The sequence below is a fragment of the Macrosteles quadrilineatus genome, unplaced genomic scaffold, assembly GCF_028750875.1.
Source record: "Macrosteles quadrilineatus isolate MER2022 unplaced genomic scaffold, UCM_ALF_1.0 Scaffold_1__1_contigs__length_201487025, whole genome shotgun sequence".
Classification (NCBI taxonomy): domain Eukaryota; kingdom Metazoa; phylum Arthropoda; class Insecta; order Hemiptera; family Cicadellidae; genus Macrosteles; species Macrosteles quadrilineatus.
The window spans coordinates 14,469,220-14,484,744 of NW_026542594.1; the positions used below are offsets into that span (position 1 = coordinate 14,469,220).

Sequence of the window (15,525 nt, forward strand, 5' to 3'; positions counted from 1 at the left end):
TTAAGGTATCTGCAATCCTAAAATGCAATGGGAAGGGAGGGAAGTAGGTCCGCGACGTAGGAAGTGGTGAATGAAGTAGTAAATGCAAGTAGTCCGGAGTGTGGGAACTGTTTATGACGATTAGATTAAGGTATATACAGTCTTAAAATGCCATGGGAAGAGAGGGAAACAGGTCCACGACGTAGGAAGAGGAATTAGTAAGGTGAGCAGTGTGGAGTTTGGGAACTGGAAACCGTTTGTAGCAGTTATTATGTATCTGTAATGCTGAAATGCTATGAGAAGGGATGGAATCATGCCCACTACATAGGAAATGGTGAAAGAATTAGTAAAGGCTAGCCGTACGGAGTGTGGCAATTAGATTAAGGTATTTAAAATACTAAAATGCTATGGAAAGTGATGAATACAGGTCCACGACGTAGGAAGTGGCTTAGGAAGTATTTAAGTATGAGCATAGTGTGAGATCCGTCTGTGGCAGTTAGATTAATGTATCTTCAATCCTAAAATGCTTTGAGAAGGGAAGGAAACAGGCCCCATGACGTAGGAAGTGGTGAAGGAAGTAAGGCTGGCAGTGCAGAGTGGGGGAACCGTTTGGGCAGTTAGATGAATGTATCTGTAATACTTAAATGCTATGAGAAAGGAAGGAAACGGGTCTAGGACGTAGGAAATGGTGAAGGAAGTAGTAAGGCTAGCAGTTCAGAGTGTGGGAACTGTCTTTGGCAATTACATTAAAGTATCTGCAATCCTAAAATGCCATGGGAAGAGAGGGGAACAGGTCCACGACGTAGGGGGTGGTGAAGGAAGTAGTAAAGGTGAGCAGTGTTGAGTGTGGGAATGGATTAATGTATCTGCAATGCTAGAATGCTACAGGAAGAGACTGTAGACTATATGTTAAAATGATTACGAAGCACGAATCGATACATATTTTCGATACATGCAATCACTTACAGTCGAAATTTACAACTGAGTTGACAACAGCTGATTTTTACTCCATAGCGGCTAAAAACGATTTTTACTCCATAGAGGCTAAATACGATTTTTACTCCTTTAAAAAAATGCTTCTTAGATACCCGCAACGCATGCATTAAAACGACTGTTTTTACTGCAGTATGACAAAAACAATATAATATGAACCCTTGATGACACCGCTCAATTTTGTGGATGCCTCTGCGAACGCCACCTAGTTAACAGCTTTCTGTACCTCAATTAGCGACCTAAATGTAAAAACAGGCTACTGACAATGGTGTTCATCATCTGTAAAATCATACTGCAGTGATGGTGGGGTCACAGTGCCAGACCATCGTATGCCGTATTACTGGGCTTTTAGTGAATTTGCTGTGATTTCCCAAATAGGGTAAGATTATCCTATAGACAAACCCTATCAATAAAACACTATTTGTTTGACATAGCCGTTAGTACTGTTTGTTTGTTTTTTTACCCCGCCTATAATAATGAATATAGAGTAATGTTGAGACCTCTCTACTCCATGACAGGACTATTCGAGAGCAAGACATTACGGGAGAGAGAGACGTCTGAGGCGCACATACCCCCGCTACTGGGTGTAGCCCCACTGGGTCCCGTACCTCTACAGAAGGAACATCAGTGTCAGTTCCAGATGATGGAGTCTGCGTTCTACCATATGCCCCACCCCTCCGACTCTGAGAAGATCAGACAGTACTTGCCTCGCACACCCTGCCAGACACCTAGCTACTACCATCAGGTAACAGAAGTACGCCAATCAATTTCATTCAAATTTTATTTCCTATGTTGTAGGAGTTTTTAGATAGTTTTATGCAGTGCTCGATTTGCGGGGGAACGTGGCGGTTCGGAGATCCGGTACCTCTCTTTCGGAAAGATAAAAATATTGGCATACGTAGGTACTACTCGAACATTGAATATGATACACAGTTCCGGCACCTCATTTCTTACAAATCGAGCAATGGTTTTATGTATTAAAATTTCATGGAATCTTTAATTATGTTTACAATAATTAATCTTTGTTATTTACTTCAATACACAGATATCCAAGGATTCTTTTGCTAATTGCATCGTTTTGTAGTGTTTATCATGATTGGAGTGTTTCTACTTAAGAACATTAACATGCTTAATGATAGCGGATTTTAAAACAGTAACTATTGTCCCTATCTCTGTCACAGCTCTCTTTAGCTCCGCTGTCTGTTCGATTTGAGGATTTATTGAGCACAAAGCCACACATTAACCTTATTCCCTAATTTATGTAAATAAAGAACTATACTATTTATTTAATTCAAAATTGCATTGTTAGATATTTTAATTCCCTTTGTTTTTAATACTGAATTTCTATTATCGTCTGTTGTGTCACGCATACTAGATGCTGATTGTGAAAATTAACTGAGGTATCTATGAACTCAGTTAGCTATAAAATATTTTCAGTATTTTGGTTGCCTGTTAATGTGCAGTAGACTCTCTCTTGTTTGGACTAATCGGGACCTTAGAAACTTAAAAAATTATCTAAAACTTCAGATAAAAACATGATAATGGACACTCAATCTAATGCATAAATGAATGGATATGTTCCAAAACCTCATGGTATGTCTGTGAATATTACGGTACTGAACAAACAATAAACAGTTACAGCAATAATATTTCATATTATAGCGGAACTAGCTCTTTGTCTAAGCTGAGGGCTAGATGACTTTTGGAGATGTCTTTTTGGTACTTGTTTAAATGGCTACGAACAAAGTGTGCAAAGTGTGAGCCATGTGACGGTGACCGTCACGTTTTGTGTAGAACGTAGTTGTGTGACCCAGTCACAGAATGTGCTTGTGTCTAAAATTCTATTTTATGCATTATTTTTTGTTGCTGACCAGGTTGATGAGTCATAACAATTGCTATAGCTCACTATAAGTAATTTCCTAAGTTTGACTGGTAAAAAAGTGTGTGTATTCGACATAATTTTGTAATTTAGATCAGCGCAATTGGTCAGTGGCTCACAACAACTTCATCAATTTTGATTAAAAAATCTGGCTACAAATTTAACATGGGGATGGAATGTCTAGTTGTATTAATAGTCAAAGGTTAAATTAGATGAGAGGGAATCTACTGTACAACTTCTGTCATTTGAACATAATTGATTTCCAACCGTGCATTAATTGATTGATTATGTTAACAGCAACCACTGGCACATTCGGACACGCTGGAGTTTTTCCAAAGGTTGTCGACGGAAACGCTCTTCTTTATCTTCTACTACATGGAGGGCAGCAAGGCACAGTACCTGGCGGCTAAGGCACTCAAGAAACAGAGTTGGAGGTTCCACACAAAGTACATGATGTGGTTTCAACGGCATGAGGAGCCCAAACTGATCAACGAGGAGTATGAACAGGTAAAAAAAGTCATCACTGATACAATGATACAATAGCTCAAACATACTCCCTTACAGATTTATCATATGTATTGAACGGGTTTAGGTCAATTTATAATTAAATAAAAATATGATTTAATCAAACAAAAGATACATTTAAATGGGTTTGAATCATTTCATAAGTTATAATACGTTAAAATAAACAGCTAAACAAAATCATTGAACGATGAAACATACACAAGGTTTGTAGAGTTGATATATGGAGCTGTCCAAGAATGAACATTGGCCATTCAATGAGTAAAGAACTGTCAATCAGATAATTTATTAATGAATTTTAGATTGGTTTAAATTGTATTCTCTTTTTATTTGTTTATTGCGCACTAAAATATATTCTCTCTCTAGCTTACAACTAGTAAGAGATGATTGATTTATGGTTTTGTAACCTAAAATTACTGTGGATAAAGATTATGCTGTAAAATTTACCTCTAAGAGTAGTAAACTCTAGTTGTATAGATGGTGGTTGTAGAGACATCTACATTTTTTCTCCTAATTGCTGCGTAGTAGTCAATATATTTCCCGGTCACAAACCCATCATCACTGCCTTCCGCAGTAGTGGAAAAATTTGGAATATCTCATCTCTTGCGGTTCTGTAAAAATGATCATTATCTTTCACAATCACAGCCAAATCATGAAAATTTTCGTAACCCACGGTTACGGCAAAATCTTGAATATCTCCCACGGTCTTGTACACATCATCGTCTTCTGAGCTCATGGTAAAATTTTGACGATCTTCCATGGATGATGCATCCATATTGATAAGTGGAGCATCATCATTGTCTACCGCCATCGCAGAAAAATCCTGAACATCTCTTGGAGTTCTCATTGTCTTATCGCAGACTCATCGTCATCCGCGATCCCGGCAAAATCCTGGATTTCCCTGTAGTGAAGTAGACATCATTATTGTGTCGCCCGGCAAAATCCTGAATTTCTGTCTTGAAATCTTCTGCTGTCTTCTAAATATTTAACATCATCATTGTCTCCAGAGATCACTGTGAAATTTTCAATACCTCCCATGGTCACAGGAATATCATTATCATTTTCCGCAGTCAAAGAAATTTTATCACTGTCATCCACGACTTCGGAAAAAACGTGAATATGCCATTGCAAAATTTTTGCAGACGTGTCAGGTTTCTGTATCGTCATCAACTCTAGACCATCAATTCTCAACATCGATACCAATGTCCAAGAATCACTGGTATCGAGAATCGTATTGAGAATTGACACATTCCTAATACTAAACAACTTTCCTAGTTCCCACTGCTCTTTGTAAACATTAAATGATATTTTAAGTTAACCAAAATTTGCCTCCTGTGACAACATAAATTTTTTACAGGGCACGTATATCTACTTTGACTATGAGAAGTGGGGCCAGCGCAAAAAGGAGGGTTTCACATTCGAATACAAGTACTTAGAAGATCGGGACCTCAACTGATCCACCATCCTCGTCACAAGTGATATTGTATAGAACTTTTTTAAGATAAGAAAAAGAAAGAAAATGTCGCGTGTCAGTTAAAGGGCAGGTCGTCACCAGGTTTTCCCAGTGGCTGTGATCGACCCACCTTGGCGACCTCATCCCAGACTTTATATATATAAGAATATTTATTGCGGTGGATTCGTCAGTGTGGATCCGTCAACGTCACGTTGTCGGTTCAATGCGTCTGCTACCAAACACCCGTCTAGCTCCAAGTGAAATTCCCGACGAATTGTACAATACAAAGTTTATTTTAAAGATTATATTGTTTGAAATCATATACGAACCAACAGATTATATTTTATTATTTCGCTAGATGAGTGAGCTGGCCGGCTCGTTGAACGGGCTCCGCTCAGCTGTTGTGTACAGTTTTTAACAGACAAGATCGTGGGCCTTGATGTTGCATTTTTTCAGGGAATTTCTTAAAAAGTGTATTTTACACAGGAATTATTGTTATTGTTAAGAAAAAGTAACAAATATAAAAAATACATTGTACATTCTATAGATTAATGAATGAAAAGTAAAGTGAAAGAAAAAGTCCCTGGGATCCAATAACCGAGACCTGAAATTTTTGTATTGAAAGAGAACCATTTTGTGATCTAGATTGTTTTAGATTTTTTATATGTATTTTTAAGTTTTCAAATCGTTTACTGATGTGTAAGAGAGCGGTCCTGAGTCTGGCCGTTGTGTGTGACTCGGCTGGACACATCATTCCAGTTATCAAAGGCATTTATTGTGCAATGTATCGTGATCTCAACCTCACCATATGGTCCCAGGGTGCCCGGATTCGGCATCTAATCTTATTGTCTTTCATCTGTTCGATCATTGTTATGTACAGAGTTTAGACTGTATACTAAGCAATGAAAAGATGGTGATGACCTGATTTTTAAATACAATCCTTTTTTGTCAGTATTTGTATGTTTTATTTCTTATCTTAATTTTTTTATTTTACACAACCCCCAACTGCCTTGTTTATTTGTAGATATAAGATTATGGGCAAATGCCTGTAAAGATAAAATAAAAATACAGATCTTCGTTTACAAGAAGCATAATCTGGTGTTACATTGAATTCTCTTTCACCTTCCTACTAAAATTAACTTGACTTTCTTTCAGGGAAAACGTTAACAAGACGGCAGACCAATACCCTGTTATGTACTTAAATTACTTGTTGCAGTTACTGAAAAGGGTCTGCAGAAATCCAATAATCCGGATCACTTCAAGGAGAAAATACCTCCGCCGCAGCAAATCTGCATACGAAGAGAATTTCCATTTGCCTGAATTGATTTTAAATCAGCCTAAATCTATTTAAATAACATTAGGTTTAACAAGTACCTAGGTTTGCTGCTACAGGGAGGCTAATTTACAATAACTTAAACATGCTTAACACTTCTTTAATTGTCTTGGAAAACGTTATACAATACAGTATTATTAAATTATGCCAACCCAACACTACAGGATTAAATAAAAAACACAATAAGGTGGACTACAGTTTTTAAAGAATCACATTATTTTTGTTTGAATTTTACTTGAACTACAAGGCGGCAATGCCCAAGCAGAAATGCTTCTGCCTTTGCTGACGTTTTGCAGACGTCTTGTACAGCTAAGCAAATATGGTTAGCGGACAAACTAGTACAATGCTAGTACTGTGTGTGATTTTCATTTTCTAGGTTATTGCAGATTGGGTGAGGTTCATAAAGTCCAAATTTCACAAAGTCCAAAAAACCAAATGTAAAATAAACCTTGTTTCACAATGTCCATATTTCACAAAGTCCGAATGTATAATATTGAAATAAGCAGAGCGTTTCACTAAAGTCCAAAATTTAATAAGTCCAAAGTACAGACCGGGCCAGAAATGCTGCAGAGGTTGCCGTGGTCAGTTTGCAGACACTGCACGTTCTTGTATTAAAGCCACGCGTCACAAAACAACATTGTGTGCGTAGATGCGTTGTAAATACTATTTACAAAAGTATTTAAATACTATTTACTAAATAGTGTACAGTGGTGGTATTAAAAGCCAAGTTCCAATGTACAGTAAGGGGGCCACCAGTAGATCGACAAGATACTTGCTTGTCTAGCTACTAGACCGTCTTTTTTTAGCGAATTTCCCATATAGGGAATAAGCTATTACCGTAGGTCTCATGGTAAGACCTGGACCCGGGACCGATTTACTTTTTCGTTTTGAGGTCCCCAGAGGCCAAAAACACTATCCATTCAAATTCATATACCGGTACATATTTATTTTATATATATATAAATATATATATGTGTGTGTGTCCGTTAGCGTGATAACTCAAACCATTTTGTAGAGTTTAAAAAAATAAATAATTTTGTATATTGGAGCTTTGTTGTATGCCTCACTGTTATGGAGATAATTTAAAAAAATGTAAATTTAAAATTCCCATGTTATTCTTATGGAGAATAGATTATCTGTTGTAGTTTGCTTGTTTATGGATATATTTGGATCAAACCCATCAAATCTATTTATTTTATACTAAGCTATTAATATTTTAATAAAAAACTCACTTTATTACCCTCCCTGTAGGCAGCAAATCTAGGTACTCGTTAAACGTAATGTTATTTGAATAGATTTAATTGAAAGTCAAATCAGGCAAATGGAAATTTGCATAGTCTGCAAGTTGCTGCGGTGTAAATAGATAAATACAGAAAACCTGTATGTCGACACGTTATTTCATCGTCGGTCCCGTTGACCGGCATGTAAAACTAAATTATTAAATACGAGATTCCCCTTGGTTGACAGTTGACATGACCAACAAACCACTTGATCGTCTTTTAGGTGGGGACAGGGGGCAGAGTGGGAGGAGCTAACTGGGATTACCCAGGAGTTTGAGGCTTCCCATAGTTGAACCACCTCGCTCGAGGCTAGAAGCCAGTATTGCCAACTGAAAGTACTAGCTCCGTGTTTATACAGTCTGCCGTGCGAAGACCGTTTAGTTGATGTTGGCGCGCAATTTTAACAGATAGTTTCGTCGTTTTTTATAGCAACTGTGCCGTGACCTTGGTCTCGGTCTTGCGCATTCCTCTGCTATTGTATTCAGAGTGCACAGAATAGAAATAGAGGGGCTTTGTATATCCAGCAAGCATTGCTGGCAGTGAAGCCAATCCCCCACCACTTGTACGGGCAATTGGTGGCAACTGCTGCTTATAGCAGTAGATCACCTTTTCCAAATGTATAATTATTACACACACTTAGAGTAGACTTAAAATTACCAAATTTGGCACAGCTACTATAAATTAGTGCTTCTCACTGACAGTAAAGTTGGAACACAAAAAATAATTTTACTGTAATATAAACAGCCGTTAAACCCCAAAGAAATTATTTAATCAAGAATTAGAACATGAAAAAGTAAGTGATCTAGAATTTTTTTTTTTTTTGTCAGTTAAGTTTTGTCAGTGGCAATGTTTGAGAGCTTGAGTTGAATCATAACATGTATTTTTTGGAAAAATTAATGATGAATAGTTTTGGAAATAAATCAGGAGGAAGCAAAATTTGGGACCCGCCGACGCTCAGGCGCTGCCTTGCAACTAACACGTCTCTTACCACTACGCACACAGTGATTGATGCATTCAATATTCATTCTAATTTATACATTTATAATATAAGCACGGTAACATTTGTATACATAACATTGCTATTCACATTCATATTATTTTGTCTAATTAATAATTAAATGACGACTAAATCGGCCCTATTGAACAATACATTGAAGCCTGTTTACAAACTTTTAATAAGGATATTAAAACAAATTTATTTTGTTGGGTAAGTAAAACCATTGACTATTGGATACAGAAGGTAAAACTTTGAAATCACGTATAAATGGCAATAAATCAATTACACATAACAATAACACATCATTTTGGATGGTAAATTACATGTTTTAACAATAATAGTTTGAACATAATACCCCCGCCGCAGCAAACCTTTCGACTAAGCGAATTTCCATTTGTCTGAACTGATTTTCAATTAAATATATTTTAATAACATTAGGTTTGCTGCTACAAGGAAACTAATAAAGTGTTTTTTTTAGTAAAATATTGATAGCTTAGTACAAAATAAATAAATTTGCCAAGTTTGATCAAAATATATCCATAAACAAGCAAATTACAACATTTGACAATATTCTCCATAAGAATAACATGGGAATTTTAAATTTACAATTTTTTAAATTTTCTCCGTTACTAATAACCGAACAAAAATACTTTTATATACTAAATTATTTCTTTTTTTAAGCTCTTTAAAAGGGTCTAAAGAGAAATTGGGAAATTTTGTGGGTCAAAAGTGAGAAAACCCAATTTTTACCCCGTAAAGCCCTGTTCCCATGGTCCGATCATGCTGGTTCGCGAACTCATTCAAGTTTATCCCGCTTTACACCTTTAAACCAAATTTCATCAAAATCGGACAAAAATTACTCAAGTTATCGCGTTCACAGACGTATATATATAATATAAATCTATATATATATACATATATAAGAATTTGAACGAATGGTGTTTTTGGCCTCTTGGGACATCAAAATGAAAAAGTAAATCGGTCCCGGGTCTAGGTCTTACCATGCCACCTACGGTAATAGCTACTTCCCTAAAGGAAATTCGCTAAAACATTTGACAACAAAATGCTGTTCAAAAATCTGTTCAAAAATACTTTTACTATCCTAAAAATGGTACAAGTGCCTAAATCGACTTTCATGTAACTTAAAAACTAAAATATACTTTTGTGTTTGTTTTACTTTGCTCAAACGACTAGGTACAAATCAAAAGTAAATGACAATAAATGCAAATAACACAAATTGCAATGGCAATTGTAATAATAACACATTACAAAAACACGGGATTTTGCACTATAATTTATAAGTTTTTTATATAATAGCTATTTTATCTGTGTTACTATTGTTTAGCTATTTAATGACTATCAACCACAAAATCCAAACCAGAAAGTTGACTATTAAATCATCATTGGTGTGTAGCTATATGAGCTTAGTTCTATTGTTTTAAAATATTAATTTGAAACTGTTTTTCTTTGTGACAGCTAATTTGAGAGAACGGCTGGGCGTAGAAACTCGGTAGGGGTCTCTAAAGAAAGGTCTTGGTCTGTAGATGAGCCATCAAAAGAGAAACTTGGTAAATTCCCTTGGGGCTCTGCCCCAGTGGCCTTTAAATTCCCATCCCATGTTATTCTTATGGAGGAAAAACGGGTTTTTGTCACAGCTTATTTCAGAGAACGGCTGGGCGTAGAAACTTGGTAGGGGTCTCTAAAGAAAGGTCTTAGTCTGAAGATGAGCCATCAAAAGAGAAACAAGGTAAATTCCCTTGGGGCTCTGTCCCAGAGGTCTTTAAAGTCCCCTTTTCAGATTTGTTTACATCACGACCATATGCATACATTTACACTACTTTTTAATGAAACAGCTGTTAATATTTAAATTGTGATTTACTAAATTTGTCAAAATGAAGTATTTGCAATGGTTTTTTCTGATTTTAAAATTGATTTTCTTCTGCATCGTGTCATGTTTTGCAATATAATGTTCTATTACCAAATCAGTAAAAAATCCTAATATCACAGTAACTTTTAAAATTATTTCTTATGGAGTTAACTTATATTTATTGTATGGGTTGATTTCTGCCTTTTATACCACTTCTTGGAGATTGTACGTAGGTGATATTCTTTGGCATATTGCATATGTAGACGAAACTTGGGTTGGTGTAATTATTACAATGGAAAAGAGCGAGAAATCTTGGACAATTTCATATAGGCTAAAAATAAAAATGAATTAACACTGTGCTACATTTCTTGAGCAATCATTTAAATAACCGATTTGCAAACAATGGAAACATAGAAAAAGTCATAGTAGATAATATAAATATAAATAAATTTGTTTATTTAATAGTATTTAAATTAATTTAAAATGACTAATATTTAATATGTATATGTATGTCATAGATAAAATAGACCCATGTTAGAAAATAAGTTTATCTTTATTCAACTTAAAATTTCAAAATGGTGGACATTTTAATTTCTTAAACTGAAACTACTCGAAAATGGCTAATTTTATGAAAAGATACCATGAACACTTTTATTTAGCATTTTTAATTCCCTATAACACGATGCCAAGATCAAAAAGATAGAATAAGAAATGGCTGAAATATTACGATTGTTTAGTTAAAAAATGGGGTAGAATGAGGCAGAGGATAAACAGGTTTCCATTGGCATTCTTTTGGTCAGTTGCTGTAATAACGTCGATTATATTTACCTGCGAAATGCAGAGTTAAGAGGTCTGATGTTCAGATTTTTTTAGTTAATTTCCTATAGACAAATTTGCTAAAATGATATACTACGAGTTCATTCAATACAGCGCTATTTAAAGTATCAAATGTGAAATAGATAATACAGTAGACTCCCTCTTATCCGGACTCCTCGGGACCGAGGCCAGTCCGGATAACGGTTTATCCGGTTAAACCGACGTCCCCAAAAACTCATAAAAACGGATTGCTTAAATGCGTATTTGACTTAAATTTAGTACCTAGAGCATTGTATTTAGACACTTGATCACTATGGTCTCAAATCTTTCCCACGAGAACGGTCGTTTCAGTATCACCCACTTCCTGCCGATCTAGTCCGGTTAAACCGATGTGCTGATAAAAAATGTCCGGTTAAAGAGATGTCATTTCCGCCGAGTGTATTCCGGTTAAGACGATGTCCGGTTAAAAGGTGTCCGTATAAGAGGGAGTCTGTATTGGAAAATGTATTAAGATCTTGCCATTTTTAGTTTATACATAACAGATAATTTATTAACTATTTAATTTATTAACAGGGGTGGTGTGTCGCGGCTGGTCTCCTTATTTAAAGTGGTGATCCCTGCGTCTCTCCGCATGATTGGAGGCTCGGCAGCACATGCTACCCACAAATCAGTTAATCCGGCACGGGCCTGAGCATGGAGTCTCCCCTGCCTCACAGTGAGAAGCCAACTTCTCACTGTGAGGTTGGGGAGAGTCTAGGCTCTTCAAGTTCGGCCCCTCCCCAGTTGTCGGGAAACGAAATAATAGAAACCTGTGTATCGCTCATTTAAATATGCGCTCTCTAAACACAGGTTTCGATGAGATGACTGCACTGGCAATTGACTTTGATTTTGATGTGTTCGGTATTTCTGAAGCTTGGCTTAAGCCGGGTTCACTTTCTGATCACTATGAGATACCTGGATACGTACTCCTCAGGGCTGACAGAGCTGGAAAAGGAGGTGGAGGTGTTGCCCTGTACATTAAGCAAGGCTTGATCTTCCAAAGAAGGGAGTTAACAGGAGTCGATCCAGGCATAGAATTTTTCTCGGTGGTCCTTCAAACAAAAGGTGCTAAACTCGCCGTAGCCATTGTGTACAGACCACCGCAAATTAGCTATACTTGTCTTGGTTCCTTGTTTCGGGCATTGTTTGTAGACATTGCAGCTGAAATTGACTCCGTCATATGTTTAGGTGATACAAACATTGATCAACTTCCTGTTATGAAGCGAAACATTTCCGTCGTCTGCTGAAAATATATGACACTGTTCAACATATAACTGAACCCACAAGAGTCACTTCCAAGTCAGCCACACTAATTGATCACATTATCACTAATAAATCTACTCAACTGGATATGTGTGGCGTAATTGATGCGTCAAGTATATTTTATTTTAGATTATAGGAAAAAGAAAATCACCGACCATAAGTTAATTTACTGTAAATTAAAATGCAAACAAGAAAAAAGTTCAGCGAAATTAATTACTTATAGAGATTTTAAACACTTTAACGTTAATGATGCTATTACCAGACTGGCAAGTGTACAGTGGGAAAAAGTAAAAGACATGACTGGAGTAGATTGTATAAATGAATTTATTACAAGCAATGTGAAAGACATTTATGACGCATTAGCACCTCTAGTAACAAAACGAGTTACGAAGAGGATATCACCTTGGAGAAATGTGGAAGTGATCATGTTAACGAAATTAAAAAATAAACTTAGAACTAAGTATAAGAAAACTAGACAAGATAAGGATTGGACGGAGTTCAAAAAAATAAGGAATAGACTAAATGGTGTAATATGGAAGGCAAAAAAGAAATATTTTACTGATAACCTTGTAGACTGTAAAGATTCGAGAAAATTTTGGAAATGTTTAAAACAGAGTGATCTAATTGGAAAAAACTGTAACACACAACTCCCAAATACTTTTAAAGTTGATGACATGAATGATTACTTTGTTAAAATGGGATGTTTCTTTGATGCAGACTCACGATTAATTGGTTCTTATAACAAAGAAAGGAAGAAAGGAATAACTAATTTATTTAACTTTAAAAAAGTCTCAGAGAAGGATGTTAAAACGGCAATAAATGAAATAACCTCTAGAGCAGTTGGAGTTGACGACTTGAGTATTTTAATGATTAAAGCAGTTTGTCCTTACGCAATTGGTGCCTTAACTCACTTGATGAATGAATCATTAGGATCAGGCAAATTTCCTCAGGCATGGAAAACTAGTATAGTCCACCCATTGCCAAAAAAATCTAATCCTACTGACTTCAGTGAGCTTAGACCTATATCAGTCTTGCCTGCGATATCAAAAGTACTGGAAAAATTAGCAATAAAACAAATTCTAGAACATTTAGAAAAATAACAAATCCTTCCAAAATTACAGTCAGGGTTTAGAAGAAACCACAGTACCTGCACTGCATTAGTGAATATGTTTGCAGACTTGTTTGAGGCGAGGGACCGGGGCAGGTGTAGCTCTGTTGTGATGCTTGACTATTCACAGGCGTTTGACTCTATAAGCCACAGTTTACTTCTTGCTAAATTGGGACATCTTGGTTTTATGGATAATGCAATTGCTTGGATGCAGTCGTACTTGGAAAAAAGAGAACAGGTGACTAGAGTGGGAGCTGATGTTTCACTTCCCCTTGACAAAGTCCGGGGAGTGCCGCAGGGGAGCTGTCTGGGTCCCATTTTATTCACCCTGTACACTGCAGACATATCCAATTGCGTGCACTTCTGCAATGTGCACGCCTATGCAGATGACGGTCAGATGCATTTATCCTATGATGTCAACTCAATTGACCAAGCTGTTGTGAGAATGAACTTGGATTTGGCGAATGTCAGTGAGTGGTCCATAAAGCATGGTCTCAAGTTAAACCGAGAGAAATGCACTGTTCTTCATATTGCTCCGCCCAACTATGTTCAATTGATCATTGATGGAGACGTGCAGGTAAAACTTGATGACGTGGAGTTGAAGGTGAGCCACACTTCGAGGACTTTGGGCGTAATACTGGACAGTGGTCTTACCTTCTCTGATCATATCACCCATGTTTCCCAGCTGGCGTTGGGTAGATTGCGGAGTCTGTACAAATGCCGAACCATCCTACCTGAGTCAGCCAAGATTCAGCTGATTCAATCAATTGTCTTGTCAGTGCTCTACTATTTTTTTCCTGCATATGGCAACAGCATCACAAATGAGGGCATGGAAAGGATTCAAAAACTTCAGAACACCGCAGTAAGATTTATATATGGTCTGCGGAAACGCGATCATAAATCTGAATTTGAAAAAACTGCCGGTCTTTTGCCCTCAGCAGCCGTATGCAGGATGCAAACCTGCACTCTGGTTCATCGGGTACTGGTCAAAAAAGAACCAGCTTACCTGATGGAAAGACTGGTCTCCCGCGATCGGGTGTCTCGGTGCAATACCCGACAGGAAAAGCTGTTTCACTTCCCGAGAGTGAGACTGGAGATTGGCAGGAGAGGCTTTTCATACTTTGGGCCAAAGTTGTATTATGACCTCCCCTGTGATCTTAAATTGCTGGGTGTTCCAGCTTTTAGAAATAAGCTAAAAGAAATGTATAGAAAGGACCTCAAATTTTGTAAATAGATTATGTACTTTTTGTTATTAGTTTTATTTAGTATTAGTAATTAAATTGACAAGAGTTATCCTGTAAAGCAGTATGTACTGAGGAACGCTTGCTAAATAAAGGCATTTTTATTTATTTATTTATTTATTATTTATTTAATCATACACAATCATTGACGAATTGTGGATATTGGATAGGCATGCACTTTGGATGCGATACTCCCAGGTGTGGATTAACGTCAACAATAGTGAGTACTACGACTATCCGCCGTATTATCCTGATAATTAGTCAAATTCGTATATATACCAAGGCAAAAATGTGGTTTGAATTCCACTATGAACTGTAGGTCCCAAGTTAGTTGTCATTATAGCTGTATAGGCTATTAATTAACAGCTGTGTGTCTCAGGAATATGTCGGCCTTAGTCACCTACAAGACTACAAGATCGCACCACTCATCCTACATCTCCATTCATACTTGGCTTCTTTGTATGGTCACCATCATTGAAAAGTATTAAAGTATTAATGGGAAGGTAGATGGAAAATAAAACTGAAACAGCATGTTAGGTATAAAGATAGCATAGCCTGAATATTTTCCATTTAATTATGTAACATATAACACAGTAATTTAAAGGTTTTTAAAACGACTGAATAAATTATACACAAATTACTTTCAAATAGCTGTGTTATTATCACCTACATTTTGATTTGCAATTTGAACATTTCAAAGTTAAGTTCATAATAAAAAATAAAAAAAACTGCAGTATATATACAGCACATTATAA

The 15,525-nt window shown here is 36.5% G+C and overlaps 1 protein-coding gene across 3 annotated transcripts in view; it reads left to right on the plus strand.

Moving 5' to 3' along the window:
• LOC129005114 (CCR4-NOT transcription complex subunit 3) overlaps positions 1–5,920 on the plus strand; it is a 72,085-nt gene extending 66,165 nt beyond the window's left edge. For 2 of the 3 annotated variants that reach the window (XM_054433934.1, XM_054433926.1), the window contains exons 10-12: positions 1,491–1,726; positions 3,149–3,358; positions 4,731–5,920. In XM_054433934.1, the coding sequence (XP_054289909.1) occupies positions 1,491–1,726; positions 3,149–3,358; positions 4,731–4,829 (545 nt within the window). In that variant the 3' untranslated portion in view covers positions 4,830–5,920. The remainder of the gene's footprint in view (positions 1–1,490; positions 1,727–3,148; positions 3,359–4,730) is intronic. The other variant, XM_054433943.1, reaches the window with a different exon arrangement.
• The last annotated feature ends 9,605 nt before the right edge of the window (positions 5,921–15,525 follow it).